At 50.9% G+C, this 18,488-nt stretch overlaps 1 protein-coding gene and 1 long non-coding RNA gene across 2 annotated transcripts in view; one reads left to right on the top strand and one right to left on the bottom strand.

The window, feature by feature from the left end:
• Positions 1-681: 681 nt before the first annotated feature.
• Positions 682-17,259, top strand: LOC139040058 (uncharacterized). The gene is made up of 3 exons (XR_011493881.1): positions 682-920; positions 15,867-15,970; positions 17,070-17,259. It is a non-coding gene; the product is annotated as an uncharacterized lncRNA (long non-coding RNA).
• Positions 1,005-18,488, bottom strand: part of DBF4B (DBF4B-CDC7 kinase regulatory subunit) — a 30,069-nt gene continuing 12,585 nt past the window's right edge. The window contains 11 exon segments of the mRNA XM_070483378.1: positions 1,005-1,281; positions 1,283-2,105; positions 3,018-3,142; positions 3,286-3,394; positions 7,054-7,170; positions 9,443-9,488; positions 10,976-11,009; positions 12,660-12,733; positions 13,904-13,967; positions 14,829-14,879; positions 15,472-15,657. Coding sequence (XP_070339479.1) covers positions 1,156-1,281; positions 1,283-2,105; positions 3,018-3,142; positions 3,286-3,394; positions 7,054-7,170; positions 9,443-9,488; positions 10,976-11,009; positions 12,660-12,733; positions 13,904-13,967; positions 14,829-14,879; positions 15,472-15,657 — 1,755 coding nt within the window. The 3' untranslated portion in view covers positions 1,005-1,155.

Raw genomic sequence — 18,488 nt, 5'->3', positions numbered from 1 at the left:
CAATCATGACCTCTATGAGGGTTGTACACACAGTTGCTCTATTTCCAAACTAACAACTCCGGTCCTCACCCGCAGCTAGGCCCCCCTTTCTTCCTCCAAAATGAGACCGGGAATAGCATCAGGCTTCTGGTAGCTTCAACATTTAAAGAGACAAACACAGAGAGACAGAGAAGGGTGAGAAGAACCACAGTCAAAATGTAATAATAAAAAAAAAAGTAGTGAAAGAATCGATAGCAAACCCATCTCTGGCTCCAGATTAATGGCTTGGCTCAAAGAAATGGGGGGAGGTCCATGGGGAAGGAGGGTGGGAGGGAAGAGGGTGATGCAGAAGTTGGCAGGTGAACCGGTGACCCTGGAACAGCAGAACTCAGGGAGGGCAGCCAGGGCTGAGAAGGGAAGAGGTGAGAAGGGTCCCCAGAGGGGGCTCTGGCCACATGCCAGGCTCAGGGGAAAGGTCAGCACTGGGCCCCCACTAAGTGCTGGGGAGGGAGCTCGGTAAGAGCTGCAGCCGAGCCCCTCCTCTGCTTCATATGTTCCTGAGGATCTTGTGCACGAGCGTGGGGGGCTGGGGGAGGGGACACAAACACAGGCACTTCGGAAAGCAGAATAACCACATGCTTGTGGGAAAGGCGGCTGGGGGTGGGGGAGGGGAGCACCGACAGCTCACCCTCTTGGCTCTGCAAAGAGGCAAGTGCCTGCAGAGGGACAGGAAGCCAGGCCAGGGCTCCTGCTGCTCCAGCTCCTCTGTGGTCCCTCCCTATGCCAACCTTGCCTTGGCCTCCTGGCGTGGGCAGCTGGCCATGGCTGGACAGGCCCATCACTGGACCAGACTGCTGCTGGTCAAGGACACAGCTGGAGGCCGGGGTAGGAGAGGGCAGCCCCCAGCCCAGACGCTCCTGGTCCTACCCAAAGACTGGCAGGTGAGAGGACGGGCTCTTTCGATCCCACAGGGCTCGGCCACAAAGAGCTGTTCACTTGGACTTCAAAGGCCAGGCCAGGGCTCCTTCTGGCTCTTTTGGGGAGCCCTGGGGCACTGCTCCTCCTTGTGTCAGCCCTGGCTGGGTATGCAGCACTCAGCAGAGGTATAACTGGTATCCCTGCATCTGGCCCTGGAGTTGGGAGCTGTCTGGCCCCACAGCTGTGTGCCCAAGGGACTCACAGGAGGAGTTTTCTGCTGCCATTGGGCTGGGGCTGGGAAACAGGAAGGCAGGGGATTGGGAGAGGTTGGGGGATCCAGAACCATTGGGAGCAGCTGGTTTCCACACTGGCTGGCAGAGGGTGGGGAAAGAGAGGTAGATTGGCTCTCTGCAGGTCCTCCTGGGGGCTGTGTGCCCACAGCTGAGTGCAGGTGGGCTGACAGCTGGCCTGGAGCTGCAGGGCAGCTGGGGAGCTGGTCAGCCTGCTGGGGGACACGGCCAAGGGCTGCACACTCTGAATCCTCAGATCCTGGGGGCCAGCCTCCCCCAGGCCAGGGAGACTGTGTAGCCCAGAACTCAGCTGGCCTGTCTGTCAGTGGCCAGGAGAAGGCATCTGGGAGGGAGAGGCAGGTCTGTGGGTGGCACAAGGGCAGGAGGGAGGCCGGAGGGCTGGGCTCATGGCCTGGAAGGGCGAGGGACAGGAGGTGCCTGCCACCAGTTGTCCTGGTGCCACAGGGGCTGGGGGCTCTTGGGTCAAAGAATGAGCCCTGTGGCCAGGACACTCCTGGCCTCTTCTCGGTATTGCTGCTGGGGAACTGAACCTTTCGCTTGTGGCCAAGAAGTGCCAGGTCTGGGCCAGAGGAGAGGGCTGCAAAGCCAGAGCTGGAAAGGAGGCACTGGGAAGCAGGGCTCCTGGACACTGGTGTCCCTGGGGGGTCCACAATGACATCAGCCAACCCCTCCAGCTCCTGGCAGCTTGCTACTGGTCGGGGTATCTCGCCAGCCTCCACAGGTTCAGCTGGTGCCTTCATGTCACCCATCTTCCCATCCTGCTCTTGGGCGCCTGGGACCTGGTGGTTGTCTTCTTCCCTCATCCTGGGAGATGCTGCCCTGGGATAGGAGGGCTGGCTGGGAGGCAGAGTCTCAGGACATAGAAGGTCACAATCTGAAGCCGGGGAGACTGGCTGCCTGTGGGGACAGAAACACCCAGTAGGCCACAGGGCTCAGCTCCACAGGAGGCGGCAAGGTGGGATCCTCCCAGGTTGGGGCTGAGGGCAGGGTCGGGGGACACACATGGTGCTACCCTTCTGGGTCTTTGTGTGCTGAAGAGAGCTGCCTATGCTGGGGCGCTGTGAAAGGCCTGCTCTGTGGGTCTGACCCTGCAGTAGCGGCCAGCCCTGTGTGCACCTCTCTTGGCTCTGTGGCTTGTGGTTGGGGCTGGCCAGAGGCACAGGTTAGAGGCTGTTGCTTTTAATAACTCCACAGAGGAGGCTGTGCCCTTTGGTGGCTGGAGAAAGCAGCACAGAACCTGGCTGTGTGAGCTGAGCTGGAGGGAGCCACAAGGTGGAGACTCAGGGTGAGAGGGGAAGCCACAGCTCCTTGGTGGGCAGCAGGGGAGAGCTGGGCTCAGGGGGCCCTGGAATTCCACCGAATCCCCTGAAATCCTTCTTTCTGGGGGCACCTTCTAGAAAGGCAGAAAGACTTTGCTCTTCACTCACCTGGGACGGACCCAGGAATCCCATTCCCCATTTCTAGAAGACCAGACAGGCATGTGACCGGACATATGCCAGAAGCAGCAACTGCTGAACTGCTCCCCCGTCCCCACAACCGGCAGTGCTGGTGCATTGGGAAGGGAGCTATGCTCTGGTCTGGGCTAAGTCCCGACTGGCTGAAGCTACAAATGGAGGTCTCCCCACTGCCCCACCTCTAAAACGAACAGGACAGAGAATGGTGGGAAAGAAAAGTGAGGAAAGAGAAGAATGCCACAGGCTGGTCCCTGCTGTTGCCAACCTGAGGGCTCCTTTCCCCTAGAGAGGGCGGCAGCGGGAGAGTGAGAAGGCAGTGGTGCCCCTGACCCGTGGCAGGCCGCACGGCGCTCACCTGGGGAGGCTGGCCTGGAAGGGGATGTCCGCAAAGCTGTGGCTGAGCCGGGCGATGATCCGATCAACTTCTGCATATGGATGGGCTTCCAGGGCAAAGCCCTGGTGCTGGGTGCTCTGCAGATGCTGCCCAGGGGAGAGCAGGCACAAGGATTAGACAAGGCCGAGGAGGGACGCGAGCAGACCGCCCAGCCACAGCAGGGTGGAGACTGGTGGGAAAGGTGCTCTCAGAACAGTTAGGGAGCAGCGGCTTAGCGGGGAAGGCTCACCCCACGGAGCTCCTCAAAAGCCTCTCGGCAGCACTCGCAGTAGCCTCTCTTCCTCCCCGGAGCCATGCGGGCAGCTGACCGTGGATTTGGCTCTCGTTCCTTGGGTTCTCTGGGGATGGCACAGGTGTGGGAAAGTAGTCACCGCCGGGGCCTTCAAGGGGCAACTGCTGCTCCAGGGCCTGGAGCCCAGGCCAGTGAGGGGATGGACCAAAACGGCCCTGGAGCTGGGCCGGCATAAGCAGGCCTGCCTCCACTTGGCACCATTTGTCCAAGGATGCAGGAGAGGCAACAAGGAAGACGAGACCTCCCTGTGGGCCTCCTCTCCTAGCTGTCCTTTTCCCACGCACTCAACTCAAACCACACGGGAGGACAGGTGATGGCGGCAGCAAGAATCCCTCATAGGACAATTCCAGTTCTGTGCTCACACTCAAACCCACGTTCACTTGCCCTGCAAGAGGAGAGGGGAAAGGCCTCAATGGCAGCAAGGGAACTGTGCTGTCCTCGATCTCTTCCACCTTGAATGTCCCCTCACCCTGGTTCAGTCTATCTCCTCCCTCACGCTGACCTGTGCCTTGTACACCTTCACCGAGGACTTGCAAATCTTCTGAAACCTGACTTCTCCTCTGAATTTCAGTCCTGTATTTTTGTTGTTGTTGTTGAAGAAGACTTGCCCTGAGCTAATATCCATTGCCAATCCTTCTCTTTTTGTTTGAGGAAGACTAGCCCTGAGCTAACATCTGTTCCAATCTTCCTCTACTTTATATGTGGGTCACCACCACAGCATGGCTGTCGAGTGGTGTAGGTCCTTGCCTGGGATCTGAACCTGTGAACCTGAACCTGGGCCACTGAAGTGGAGACAGTGAACTTAGCCACTGCACTACACGGCTGGCACTCAGTCCTGTATTTCCTTCTTTTTTCTTTTTTAAAGATTTTATTTTTCCTTTTTCTCCCAAAAGCCCCTGGTACATAGTTGTGTGTTTTTAGTTGTGGGTCCTTCCAGTTGTTGAATGTGGGATGCCACCTCAGCATGGCTTGACGAGCAGTGCCATGTGTGTGCCCAGGATCCGAACTGGTGAAACCCTGGGCCGCCAAAGCAGAGCACGCGAACTTAACCACTCAGCCACAGGGCCGGTCCCCTAAGTCTTGTATTTCTTATGGCCTGCAGGGCACTGCTATTTAACCGTCCGAGCAAGCTCAACATGTCCCAAATAGTCCTGTGTAAGGACTTCTAAGTATGACACAAAACCCAGAAAACAGAAAAAAGAAAAGCTGATAAATTCAAGTACATGCAATTTTTTAAATGTGTGCCTGGCAGAAAACATAAGCAAAGTTAAAAGACAAACCGCAAAGTGGGGGGAGCTACTTATAACGAAGAACATGCACAGAAGTTCATTCTCCTCAAACCTGAAGGGCTCCTCACAGATCAATAAGAAAGTGATCAACAACTGGATAGAAAAATGGGCAAACGACATGAGGAAGGTTCCCACAAAAAGAGATTCAAATGACCAAACATATGAAAACAGACTTCACCTCATTGAGAATGAGAAGAAATGAAAATTGTAATCACACCGAGGTTCAGTTTTAATCTATCAGACTGGGGGAGGTCAACAAAGCTGAGAGCTCACGGGATCAGCCAAGGGTCTGGGGAACAGGCTCTGGTCCAGGGCGGTGAGAGCGCACTCTGGCATCTCCTCCATGAAAAGCAATTTGGCTGCATTTATCAAAATTAGAAATGCAGGCACCCTTTCACCCAGCATTTCCACTTTGAGGAATTTATTCTGCAAATATACTTGAACAATCATAAACGTACTCTGAACCAGACTATTCACTGCAGCACAGTTTATAACAGCAAAAGCCTGGAAATAATCTAAGCATCCATCACCCAGAGCTGGTTAAGTAAACCACAGTAAATCCATACAACGGAATACCCTGCAGCCATACAAGGGAACGAGGATGCTCTTCAGGTACTAATCATTAATTGATCTAAGACATATTAAGGGGAAATAGCAAGATCCAGTACAGTGAATATTATGCTCCTCTTTATGTAAGAAGAGAGAACCAAGGAGACACGACGTACTTCTGTGCAAGCAGATCTCTGGAGAGATCCATGACTGGAGACTGGGGGATGGGTGTGGAATACAGATTTTTCACTTTAAACCCTTTGTAACTCTTTTTTTTTGAGGAAGATTAGCCCTCAGCTAACATCTGCTGCCAATCCTCCTCTTTTTGCTGAGGAAGACTGGCCCTGAGCTAACATCCGTGCCCATCTTCCCCTACTTTATATGTGGGACACCTACCACAGCATGGCTTGCCAAGCGGTGCCATGTCTGCACCTGGGATCTGAACTGGCGAACCCTGGACCACCAAAGCAGAACGTGTGAAAATAACTGCTGTGCCATTGGGTTGGCCTCCGCTTTGTAACTCTTGAATTTTGAACCAACATATAATAATTTTTAAATTAAAAAACTTTAAACATTTCCTCTCACAGATTTTCTACACACACACCCCTTTCCCCCCCAGAACCCTCCCTGGGTCAACCCCTTCTCTCTCTCTTTTTTTTTGGTGAGGAATATTTGCCCTGAGCTAACGTCCATTGCCAATCCTCTTTTTTTCTTTTTGCTTGAGGAAGATTAGCCTTAAGCTAACATCTGCACCAATCTTCTTCTATTTTGTATATGGGATGTCTCCACAGCATAGCTGACAAGTGGAGCAGGTCTGTGCTCAGGATCTGAACCCATGAACCCGGGCTGCTGAAGTGGAATGCACAGAACTTTAACCACTCAGCCACAGGGCCAGCCCCCTAACCCCCTCTCTATGCTCCTCTCTATGTAACACTAAAGCTTCGTCGCTTCTTCATCTTCTTCCCTTTACAACCTCCCAGCTCCTCAGCGACCCCAAGGCCATCCCAGGCCTCGCCACAGCTCCCTGCCCCAAGCTCGGGCTGCCTCCTGGCCGGCGCTCTCTGGTATCCCTTGCACCTTCTGGGAAAGGATGAAGGTCACCTGGACTTCAGCTTAGCTCATTCTCGCCTTCCTCCCCTCTCCATCTACTGCCACATTCCCTTCTGGTTTTCCTCCCATTTGCATGATTTCCTGACCCCACGGCCTTTATCTACTGGTAGAACCCAGAGGCACTCCTTGGCCATGGAACTCTCAGGCTGCCCCATTCTCCTGGTCTGTGAACTAAGCCTGTGGCCCAGAAGCTAGAAAGGGTCTGAGAAGGCACCTAGACCGTCACCGAGCCTTGTTCCTTCTGCACTTCGGTCAGCGACAGTCCAAATTCTTACACATCTGCACAGCAGGAATAACAACAAGCCTACAAGCCGCTTCGGGTCCCCCAGATGCCCTGCCCCTTATTGTTCCTCACATTTAGCTCAAAAGGCCTCAAACTTTGATGTGCATCGAAATTACCCAGGGAACTCGTGAGAATGTAGCTTTTGGGGCTCCATCATCAGAGACTGTGATTCTGTGGGTGTGGAGCCCAGGAACCTGCATTTTTAATGCCCCCCCCTCCCCCCGGGGACTCTGAAGTTTCAGAAACCAGCCTATTGCCCTCTGGACACAAGCCAAACTCTTCAGTAGGGATGGAGAATACCAAATAATATGGAGAAGCACTCCTAATGCCTCTCTTCTCTGGGCTAAGTTCCCAGAATAGACTTTGCCTAAGGAGCTAACACATGGCCATTCCCAAATCTGAGCAGCAGGCCTCCGAGGGGAAGGACTTTGGCCTGTAACCAGCCCTTGGTACTCAGGAACCAGAAAGACCCACCTGGTATGGTGTGAGCTGCCCAGGGTCGTCGGGGCCTCAAACGGACTTGCATCTTTGGGTCCCAGAAAAGAAATTTCAGGAAAGGATTTAAACTGATGGTGGAAAGGACGAAACTTCCTGAAACACAGAAAACTTCCACTTTGACTCCAGTGGGGAAGGGACAAGATGAGAAGGGGGGCCGGCCCAGCGCCCTAGAATTCCAATCCTGATAAAACAGATTCTCACCTGCACACCTTTTAAGTTCTCAAACCAAACTCCCATCAGCCTTTCTAGGTTAAGTGACTATGTATGCTCTCCCTGTCTACTTTTCAAGCCCGTTTACACTCACTGCTTCATCTGAATCCTATAATCACCCTCTGAGCTGAGTGGAACGAGTGGTGGTGTCCCATTTTATAGAAGAGGAAATGAAGCCCAAAAGGTTCTATGACTTTCCCAGGGGCTCACGACTAGTAAAGCGGCCGTGACCAGCCCAGAAGCCACTGCCTCCCAACTCCTGATTTAGTTCTTATCACCTTTCCATTTTGTTCCTTGACCCTAAAACAACCTTTCCGGACTCTAGCCTAGCAGAATCTAAAAGGAAGAATGTTTAAACAGTGATTTTCCCGCTCTGTGAAGAGAAACACTTCTGCTCTGCACTGGTCCTTTGCACCATCCTAGGGGTGGTGTTCTGAACGGAAAGGAGAGGCACAGCGAAGGTTCCAGCTAGTCAGACCCATACTGAGTGGTTTTGGTGCTTTGCCCCAAGTTGTTCACGTTCAAGAGACTTTCAGAGCCGGGTCTGGTAATTCGTGGAGGCTCGGCAAACCCAGCTGGAGGAACTGCCAGCTCACGGTGTTTGACTGCAATGGCTCCAGGGGAGAGCGCAGGCCTTGGGTTCCTGGGCGGCACAGTGAGAGCCCTGGCCTCAGGAGTGAATTAACAAATGAGTCTTTTTGGACCCTTAAGGAGAAGGAGGTGCCGCCTTTATGGCCGTGGTACCCCCTTGTTCTTCCTCCTCAAAGATGTTTTATTTCTGCTTAGGAGGCTGGGAAGTTGAGGTTGGTGAGGCTATCAGCCTTTGAAGAGCACCTGCTTCAGGACAGCACATTAGAAGAGTCACAAGAAACCTCAGCCCCACGTGCATCTCCTCTCTTGCCTGTGAGGCCAGGGACACACAAAGACGTGTACCCGCTCCGGGAATGGATACTGCCTGGGCCTGCCATGTGCAGTGAGATACTGAGGCATTGGCGATGTCTCAGCTGCTGCATACGAGTCATGACTACTTGCATTTAACTGGTTGTGAAGGGGCTGGGGCTGAGGACATGTACGCCCTCCCATTGGAACCGGAGAAGAGAGCACCTCATTACCATCCCTGCATTTTTTCCACTCACTTTTGGGCCACCAAAGCCAACTCTGTACTGTGTGCAGGCACTGAGAAGGGAACCTAGGCCCATGTGGAGGATGGGCAGGCTTGCCAGGCTCCCGGGGCTGGGTCCTTAGCTTCCCTGCCTGAGGCTGAGGGATACAGACAATTCTGGTCCTAGGAATCTCTGCTGGGTACATGTGGCCATTTCTTTTTCAAAAAACTTTTTGAGAGAATTCTAGATTCACAGAGACTTTTGATCTAGCACCTCCTGAAGAGTCAGTGATCACCCAGGTGGCTAACAGCTCATCAGGTTACCATCACGTGACCTTCCTGCTCTAGGTAAGCAGGGGCCCTAACGGTGAACGGACAGGGCAGAGAGGAGAGGGCGCCAGGCAGGACAGTCAGGACACCTGGATTCCAGCCTTGGGCTAAGATTCACTGGCAAAGTGGCTGTGTTCCAGTCCCTTAATTTCTCTGACCTCAGTTTCTCCATTAGGAAGAGGATGGACTCACGCTATTTTTCACCCAGGGCTGTCATGAGATAACATGGGCCAGAAAAGGGTTTTATACAGCAAAACAGAAAGGTTTCATTAAGCACAAGGTGATGTGACAAGGGAGCCCCAATGCCACCCCAAACATCCTCACTTCAGCCAAGATGACTGTACTAGCACTGTACTGGGGCCAGCAATGATTCGATATTAAGTGTCAGCATACACCTAGGGGGAAACAAGGAGCAATAATGAGCTTGGATGGGACATCATGAGCTCATAAAAGCAGAGCATTAAAAGGAGGTAATTCACAAACAGGGTCATTAACCTCTGACTCATGACCAAGAGGAGTGCCAACTGTGCAATGCCACCTTCAGAGGCTCCTCGTGGTCTGTGTAACACTTCTCCATGACAGAGGGAGAAATCGGCTTCTGGGGAGGAGGAAGGTGCAGGGCTGAGGGGCTCCATATCCCCCACATCAGCTCAGGGCCCCTAAGCACCTCTGTTCCATGTGGGCCTGGTGGGGATGAGGGGAGAGAGAGGAGGCCCCACTCACCTGCTCTCATCTTCGATTTTGAGGAACGGAGCCTTCAGTCTGGCCACTGGAAGGGAAGAGCGCACACGTTAGCCATCCTTCTGCTCCAGTGCAGGGCCTGCGGCGCACACAGGAAATGCTCAGAGAGGAGAGGCTCAGCCAAAGCCTAAGAGCCTCTCGGAGCTGGAACACACACTGCCAAGGTGCGCCTTTCCATTTGGCAGAGGTGAGGCACCCACTCCCATTTCCTCCGGCCTCTACCCTGGGAGAAAGAGTCCCACTATAGGAGGAGAAGCTGCAGGGTGCCTGGGGCCCTAGGTGTGCCTGCCCTCAGCAGGATACAGGATCGTCCTGTGTGTGGGTTCTGGAAGCTGTCAACTGACCATTAGAAACCTGGCTGGGTGGGAGAAACCTAGCCCCTGTCGGGTTCTGCCAATAGCCTCACGCCCTTCTCAGACCTTTATTCCTGGTGTCTCAGAATCCCAAGGGGCCTGAGAACAATCCCAGGCAGAATTCTCCATGAGAACCCTCGGCGTCTGGGGGGAGCAGAGAGGAAGAGAATTAAAGTGTGTTTGTCTAGCTATCTTAGCAGAAGGATGGTAAAAAAATATCAAAGGTTCCTGAAAAAATAGGGTAATGGGGTGCTGGGAGGACAAGTCTGGAGTCAATTAATCCAGAGATTCATCTTCTACCAGCCAGTTATTTGCACAGTTTACAAAATCTCTTAGGCATTACGAAACACTTTCACCTTCCCATGGTGACCCGAAGTCCTGTCAAAGGGGCAGCCAAAGCACTAGAAGCCTGGGCAGAACCAACAGCCACCAAATCCCCAAAAAGGCTGCCGCCTCATGGCTCCAGACCTGTTCGAGGCCGCTGCCAGCACCCAAGTGAAAAGCAGCCTTTCTCCTTGCACAGCAGCAGTTCCCATTAATTACTTTTTTGGGGCAATTTCTTGTCTTTCTAATTAACTGAGACAGTGATTAAAATTAATTCCCCCACAGATTTCCTTGAATTTCAAACATGAGAGGTGCCAAGTGATTTTTCTTAGCTCCTGCTTGTGCACGAATAAATGCCACTTAAAGAGCATCTTTAGGAGAAACATCCAGGGGAAGAAACTCTCCTGCTGTCCAAGAGGAGCCGGGAGATGGGCCCCTCAATCTGCCTGTTTGTCAATTTCAGGGAGTTTGGCATTTCTTAAAGTGGTAGGCAGCTGTCAAACTGCCCACCGCAAACTGCTCCTGACTCAGGGGAAAAAAGATGCTGAACTTCAATCAACGCCCAGGAACAGCCAGAGGATACAGGAGGCAGAGCGACTACATGGGATTTTGGCTCTAAGGAGAAGCCCTGGCCCAGCAGCTCTGGACTTGGTTGTGGCGGTCCCTCTCCCGCCGCCCTCCTCTCTGAAGCCCAGGCCCTGGAAACAGGAAGAGAAACACAACCTGGACTTGCTTCCTGCCGCAGAAAAGTGAGCAGATGCTGCCACAGAGGGAGTCGTGGGGCAGCGTTTAGGGAGGGAGGGATTGCAATTAGATGAGGAAAAGCTACCACACTGACCTTTCCGCGTTCTTGACTCCGCTGGACGTGTTCCCTAAATGGAAAGGGAAAATAGGTCAAGGATGTGAGGGAGCCAGGGGGGTCGAGGAACCAGGCCCAGTGAGCCTAGCTGCTGTGAGTCTGCCCCACTTTGCTTTCCGCTGTCGGCTGAGCCCTCAGCTAGAGCAGACCCGAGCACAACGGCTCCCTCCAGCTCCCCAGGGACATGATGAGTGGTGAGCGCTGTGTGAGAATCTCAACGGCAGCTGACTTTGTGGAGGGAATGCAGGATGCAGCAAAGAGCAAGAGCTGTGGAGCCCGACGGGCTCAGGTGGGAATGGGAGCTGGGCTGCCTGTGATGTGAGGAGTTCCCACTTAGCTCATCGGACGTGACACAAATGAAATCAAAGTAGGTAACAGATGTGACGCAGAGTAGGTGCTCACTACACAGCAACTTGTATTTCCTAGGCACTGCTGCCACTCCAGGTCAGCTTACAGGACAAGGCTGAAGACAATGCCTGTTGCTTTCCTGTGCCCTGTCCTGTGTACCCTGGCTCTGTTGGTCAAAACCAACATTTAGGCCAAGGTCAAACAAAGCTAACATTAAAAGCCAAATGGAACAAATTAAAAAATCAGTAAAAGAGCTGGGGGGGTGGGGGTGGGGTGAGAGATCCAGTGGATCCATGACTGCCTGTGCCTCTGGGCCCAGGGAAGTTTAATTCTCCAGGCCATACCTCCAGGGCAAATACCACCCCAAAGAAGCCTTCCACATTCCCTCGCTCATGAGCAGACTGCACCCAGACCTCATCCAAGACTCCCAAGTATCTCCAAAACAGATTATTAAGTGAACAAAGCAAAGTAAAAATACTGTGCATATGCATAAAAAGGAAGAATTTTTGGCAATCTGCTCATATATCCATGAAGTCCTAAAAGGATACCTGAGAAACTGTTCACATTGTTTATCTCAGGGAGGGAGCTCGGTGGCTGAGGAAGACAAGTTGGAGGGGAGAAAGACTTTCACTGTATACCCTTTTCGATTGTGAACGATGGAAACCTATTTAACAGCAGCAGGGAAAACTCAAAGACTCCCAGATGACCAGAGGGTGAGGAGCAAGGGGTGTCAAGGCCGAGCGCTCCACCCTGGCTTGCTACTATGGCTGGTCCTGCTCTTGGGTGCCAGGCCCTTGGCGGACCTGTGGGGCTTAACCCTTCCTTAGATTCAGGCCAGGTGAAGAGAAGACACCATGGCTTTAAATCAGCCCGGGCCCTCTTGATGTGTGGTACACACTGTTCTAACTCCAGAAAAAGAAAGAAAAGCCAAACAAGAATTTGGAAGATGGCAGCTATTTCAAACCACAACAACCCCCCGGCCCCCAGCCATGCAATCTGCAGGCTCATTCCCAGGCCAAGAGCCACCCCCAGAACGGCAGCCTGTCCAGCAGGCCAGGAGCATTTATGTTTCATGTAGGCCAGGACTACCCACAGGCAGTCCACAGCCCAGGCCACAGTGAATGCCTCCATGGACCAAAGAAGATTTGCAGGTAGCACAGGGCAATGCAAGGCTGTGGACACCAGGGATGAGCTGAGAGGCTGTACTCCTTTTACTTTTTCCAGGATGGCCAGGAAAATATGGACAACCAAAGTTGTCACAGACCTCACTGTTTGCAAACCATCCATTTCCCTTCAGTTCAGCAGGATCACCTACCTCTGGCTTCTTTGGCCCTTGTTTCTTCACACACAAAGCATCCAGAGACAGCTGCTGCACATGTGCCATCATTTCTGTAGAGCAAACACAGGGCTGTGGGCAAAGGACCCGCTCCTCATTTCCCCAGCACAGCCCCTTCCTGGGGCCGGGGACTAAACTTCTCACTTGGCCTGGCCCACTGGATCACACCAGCCTTGCCTGCCACCATCTGGCTATGTTTCACCTCTGTACCTGCTGATGATAAAAGAAAGGGCTGGGTCCCCTATGCCTGGAAAAGCACCTAGGCTAGCTTCATGCTATTTTATAGCACCAAACACAACTCCTGCACAGGAGCTGCCTTATGGCTCACAGAAGGCTTTAAGGCACTACTGAAGAGCTGCTCCTGTTGGGGAGACCAAGCCATAAAAGTTACTCAGACATATCCTTAGGTGGAAGACCCAGCAAAGGCTATACATGCTGGAGCTTCTCTAACAAATAGGAAGGCAGGAAATTAGATCAAGTCAGAAATAGCTGATTTTCCAGTGACGATGGAGCGGCCCCCCCCCCCAACCCCCATCACAAACCAGGACCTTCCTGTGCACAGTTCTCTATTGCCCTGGCAGATCTTGGGCTAGATCTGGACCAGGCCCCTTCAATGGATCAGAGAAAACCCCAGACTCAAAACGGAGCTGAGTATGAGGGCCAGTCACTGCCAGCCGGTTCAGGACGGCTGTTCTGTATAAATTTACTACAACCTGCAAACAGGTGGTTATAGCGTGAGGCAACCCTATAGAGAAGAAAGAACGTAAAATTCAGTTGGGTCAAACTAGATTGGAGTGTGGGCCACATTATCGTTCCTGGTGAGACTGTGGCTAATTTACTTAATCCCTCAGAGGCTCAATTTCATCATCTGTACAAGGGGCAGAGGACTTGGGTGAGGATTAGATGAGGTAATTTTTAGTACAGAGTAAATACCTGATAACTGGTCATGGATATTAGGATTATGTCCTTATTTGTAAAACAGGATCCTCAGACCAACTTGAGGAGACCCATGGTGCAAGTTAAACAAAACAGCGCCATCCAGTGGCTGCACCCTGCTACTGTTACTGCTGCTCTCCGCCCCCTCCCACCTTGGTGGATCAACACAGTAACTGAGTACATCTGGCTCCAGCTGGCTTGCACAACCAGGATCCCTCTAAAAGTGTACGCTTCCCGTCCAAGTCACCAACTCTCCCCTCCACAGGCGTCCTGGGCAGAAACAGTACCGTCCACATGCAGAATCCTCACTCCCCAGGAGCGGGCATTGGTCAGGAGGCTGCTGCTGCTCCCCTAGAAAGATGAGGCAGGGTCAGGCAGGAGCATGAGACTCCAAAGGCCTGAACGCTGTGGGACAGGTTGTCCTGTCATCCATGTGGGAGGGATGTTGGGGGGAAGCAGGCAGGGGAGAGAACACAGCACCTGGAGAGCCTATGCCAACCCCCAGGAAGACACCTGTCCTCCACATGGACTGGCCGCATCAGGAGGGGATGGACCGCTGATCTGCCCACATGCTTTGCTCTGACCACCTTGTGATCAGGAAGGAGCACATGCTTAGAAGAGAGCCATTTGTCAGGAGGGCCTCTGAGCTCTCAGCACACGGTAAGTACAAAATAAATACCAGTGACAACCACCACCATCGAGCAGGAAACTGCTGGCTGCAGACCTGTCTTGCTTGGCTGCCTGAGTCTGGCAATACCATGCTCCCTCATGACCGCCAATGCACCCATCTTGATGTCACTTTAATGACTCCTCTCACAAGATCACCTTAACTCCTCCTTCTGCCACTTAACTTTAATGGCCCTGGATTCTCACAAAAAGGACAAAGAGCTACGTGTAAAAGACTACAAAGCTTGGCTTATGTGCAAAGCAGACATGCTCCACAGCATTCCTCAAAGGTTCTCTTGGTCGGCTCTGGAGTTGGAAAGATCAAGGGGTCGAATCTTGGCTCTATCACTCACTCCCTGGGTGACTCTAGACTAATTACTTGACTTCTCCGAGCCCACTTCCTCATTAGTAAGAAGGAAATAATGACGATACTACACATCTTACAGGGTGTGCAATTTGTTAAAACTTCAGAAGAGCCTCAGGAAAAAGGCTAAACCCCGCCCTGTGCCAGAGATGTCCCCCTCTAGCCCGTGTCCCTCAGCTCACCTGGTTTCTGATGGCTTTCTGCAGTAGCTCCTTCCCTCGGCTTGTAGGCACCTGACAGGAAGAGAAGAGCAATGAGGTATGCTGTGTAGACCACCTGTGCACAAACAGATGTTTACACAGGCGCTGGTGAGGCTGTCTTGGTGTCATGTCCCTCAGAAAGCTGGGAGCAGTGACAACTGAGGAGTGGCAGAAATGAGGGCCTAGAGAACCCTTCAGAGGTAAAGGTAAAGCCACACACAGGTTCAGGTCACCCACAGGTAGCTGCAGCCTGGACCCTGAAGTCACCCGAGGTCAAAGCATTACAAACGTTTTAAGACCTCACTCTAAGAGCCTCTGCACTCTCCAGCAGATAAGCCTGGGCCAATTCCAACGAGCTCTCTCTGGTTAACAGAGGACCCTCCTATTGCTTCTGAACCTCTGACTCTGAAGTCCCATAAAAAGTGAACACATGTCATTGAAGGGATAGCATGGTGCTGAGGTATTTAGATCCAGAGCTATGATAAAATATTTTTAGATCCTGAATTCAAATGAGAGATTAAATTAAACCAGGTGAAACTAAAAACAGAGACTCCCTAAAAGGGCTCACTGAGGCTTACTTCCTTTGTGTAGAGAACACACCTTTCCCACCCCACGAGGTTCTTACCGAATCTACAGGCTTCTGTGAAGGCCTGGCATGGCCACCTTTTGGATCGACCATGGATGGTGTTTCCACTCTGACCTCGCTGGGGCTGGGGCAGCCTCTGTGACTTGTCCCACTGCTCTCCGCCTTCGCTTCCCTGCGGCTGGACACGATGTAACTTACTTCTTTGCTCAAAAAACCCTCAATTACCTGAAACCAGATCACAGAGGTGGTTGAAAACCAAAAGTAGATGAAAAATCATCAATATTGAGAGGTTAGGGAAGGAAATCTTGGCTGCCAGAAGTTCCAGAATCAATGTCTTTAAATAGACCAAAGGCAGTTCCGTACTGGGCGTTCAAGAAGACATCATCCTGAAATATAATAGAGTTCATATATATAATACAGGTTTTTGTCTCCAGAATTGCTGCTCCTGACCCAGCCGCCTTTGAGTTATTTGACCAGCCTGAGTTTGCATGGAGCAAGAGCATACTGAAGGGACCAGAGAGGATTAAAACTAGCTTGGGTAAGTCATGATTTTTCTGTGATGATACACTGGGACATCTAGACACTGCATCTGTAATCTTGACCTCACTAAGAAAAGGAACCTAAAATGTGAAACAAAAAAAGGTTTTGGCTATTACTCAGCTGCATAGATATCTGCTCACCCTTCATGAAAGGGTCTGACTCATCTTTGCATCCCAACAACCCAACACAGTGCCTGAAACACAATGACACTTAACTCAGGTTTATGGAAAGAAGAAAAGACGATTAAGCAGTGGTGAGCTAGCGAATGCTCAATGACCGACTCTGGGAAAAAACCTGCTTTGTACCCTTTTCCAATTTCTATGGGTTAAATACTCCTACGGTGGCTGATTTCAAGCTACCAATATGATGTCACTAACAATTTGTTCTCGTGAGCCAGTACCAGCCAGCTCCAAATACCTCTGAAAATAAGAATGGATGATATCTCTAAAGTGGACTGAATGAGAAACCTGGCACTTAGGTTAAAAAAAAAAGTTTAGGCTTCTCAAAAAGCTAAACATAGATTACCCTATGACCCAGCAATTCCACTGCCAGGTATATACCAAGAGAACTGAAAACAGGGACTTGAATAGATACTTGTACACCAATGTCCACTGCAGCGTTATTCACAACAGCCAATAATCAGAAACAACCCAGGTGTCCATCAACAGATGAACGGATAAGCAAAATGTAATCTATCCCCACACCAGAATATTACTCAGTCATGAAAAGAAATGAAGTTCTGATACATGCTACAAAATAGATGAACCTTGAAAACATTATGCTAAGTGAAATAAGCCAGACACAGAAGGACAAGTATCAGCGATTCCACTGACACGAGATATCTAGAATAGGCAAATTCATAGAGACATAAAGGAGATTAGGCTTAACGGGGGCTGAAGGGAGGGGAAATGGGAAGTTACTGCTTAATGGTTACAGAGGTTCTGTTTGGGGTAATAAAAGTTTTTGGAAGAGGTGGCGGTGATGGTTACACAACAGTGTGAATGTAATTAATGCCAATGAACTGTACGCTTAAAAATGGGTAAAATGGTATATTTTATGGTATATACATTTTACTACAATTAAAAAAAATTCTTTAGGGGGCCAGCCCTGTGGCCGAGTGGTTAAGTTCGTGTGCTCCGCTTCTGCAGCCCAGGGTTTCGCCGGATCAAATCCTGGGCACGGACATGGCACCGCTCATCAAGCCATGCTGAGGTGGCATCCCACATGCCACAACTAGAAGGACCCACAACTGAAAATACACAACTATGTACGGGGGGCTTTGGGGAGAAAAAGGAAAAATAAAAAAATCTTTAAAAAAAAAGAAGAAAAAAAATTCTTTAAAGTTACAGCTCGAAGGAGTACGTCTGTCTAAGTTCTGCTATACTGCAAAAACAAATGCTAGAGCATAGGAATGAAGTAATGACTATCCTATATAAATGTGGTAGATTATTTAATGGCCACACATTCCTCTCATCCCAACAAACCCACTCCTTTGCAATGTGACTTTGCTGTTCCTCCCATCAGGAGGTGGAGCCTGATTTTTCCATTCCCTTGAATCAGACTCCTTTTGACCAAGAGAATGTGGTGAAAGTAACAGGTATGAGATCTAGAGCCTAGGCCTCAACAGGCCTTGTAGCTTCTCCCTTCACCTTCTAGGAAAGCTGCCTGAGACCACTGTGTAATTGGCTGATCCAGCTGACTGTATACACGACAGTGTATATAATACAATGTATGTAAGAAGCTTCTCATACAATGCATGAGGCCACATAGAGGCACCAATTGCCAAATGTGTGAGTAAAGTCATCTTGGTCCTTCCAGCCCAGCTGGCCCTCCAGTTGAATGCAGCTGCAGGAGTAAGCCCTGAGGAAACCAGCAGAAAAACCACTCAGCCAATCCAGAGAATAGTGAGAAATAATAAATCGTTGTTTTAAGCCCAAATTCTAGGGTGGTTTTTTATTATTTATTTATTTTTTTGCTGAGGAAGATTTGCCTCGAGCTAACATCTATTGCCAATCTTCCTGTTTTTTTTTTCATGTGAGCTGTCACCGCAGCATGGACACTGACAAACAAGTAGTGTGGTTCTGTGCCTGGGGACTGAACCCAGGCTGCTGAAGTGGAGCACGCCAAACTTTAACCACTAGGCCATTGGAGCTGGTCCGCCTGGGGAAGCTTTTTAGACAGCAAAGCCTAAATGAGAGACTAAAAGTTCAAAATGTAATTTTGGGCCAGTTTGGGTGTATAATCCTCATTTTCTCCATCCCCACTGCTGAGTATCTCCATGTGTGAGTTTCCGTTGTTTGACAGCAAAGAGCCTCTGCAGTCCAAGGCCATTCATGCAGTTTCCCCAGTTACCCGCCTTTTTAGGGCCAAGCACTCTCATCCTGTTTTCTAAACACAAGAGATACTCATATCAACCCCTTACTAAAAGTACCATATGGCAGATGCTTTAAAAATATATACATATTTTTTTAAAGATTGGCAGCTGAGCTAACATCTGTTGCCAATCTTTTTTTTTT

This window comes from Equus asinus, chromosome 13 (assembly GCF_041296235.1).
Source record: "Equus asinus isolate D_3611 breed Donkey chromosome 13, EquAss-T2T_v2, whole genome shotgun sequence".
In the NCBI taxonomy this organism is placed as follows: domain Eukaryota; kingdom Metazoa; phylum Chordata; class Mammalia; order Perissodactyla; family Equidae; genus Equus; species Equus asinus.
The sequence above is the reverse complement of the archived record's forward strand: the minus strand, read 5'-3'. Positions and strand labels throughout refer to the sequence as shown.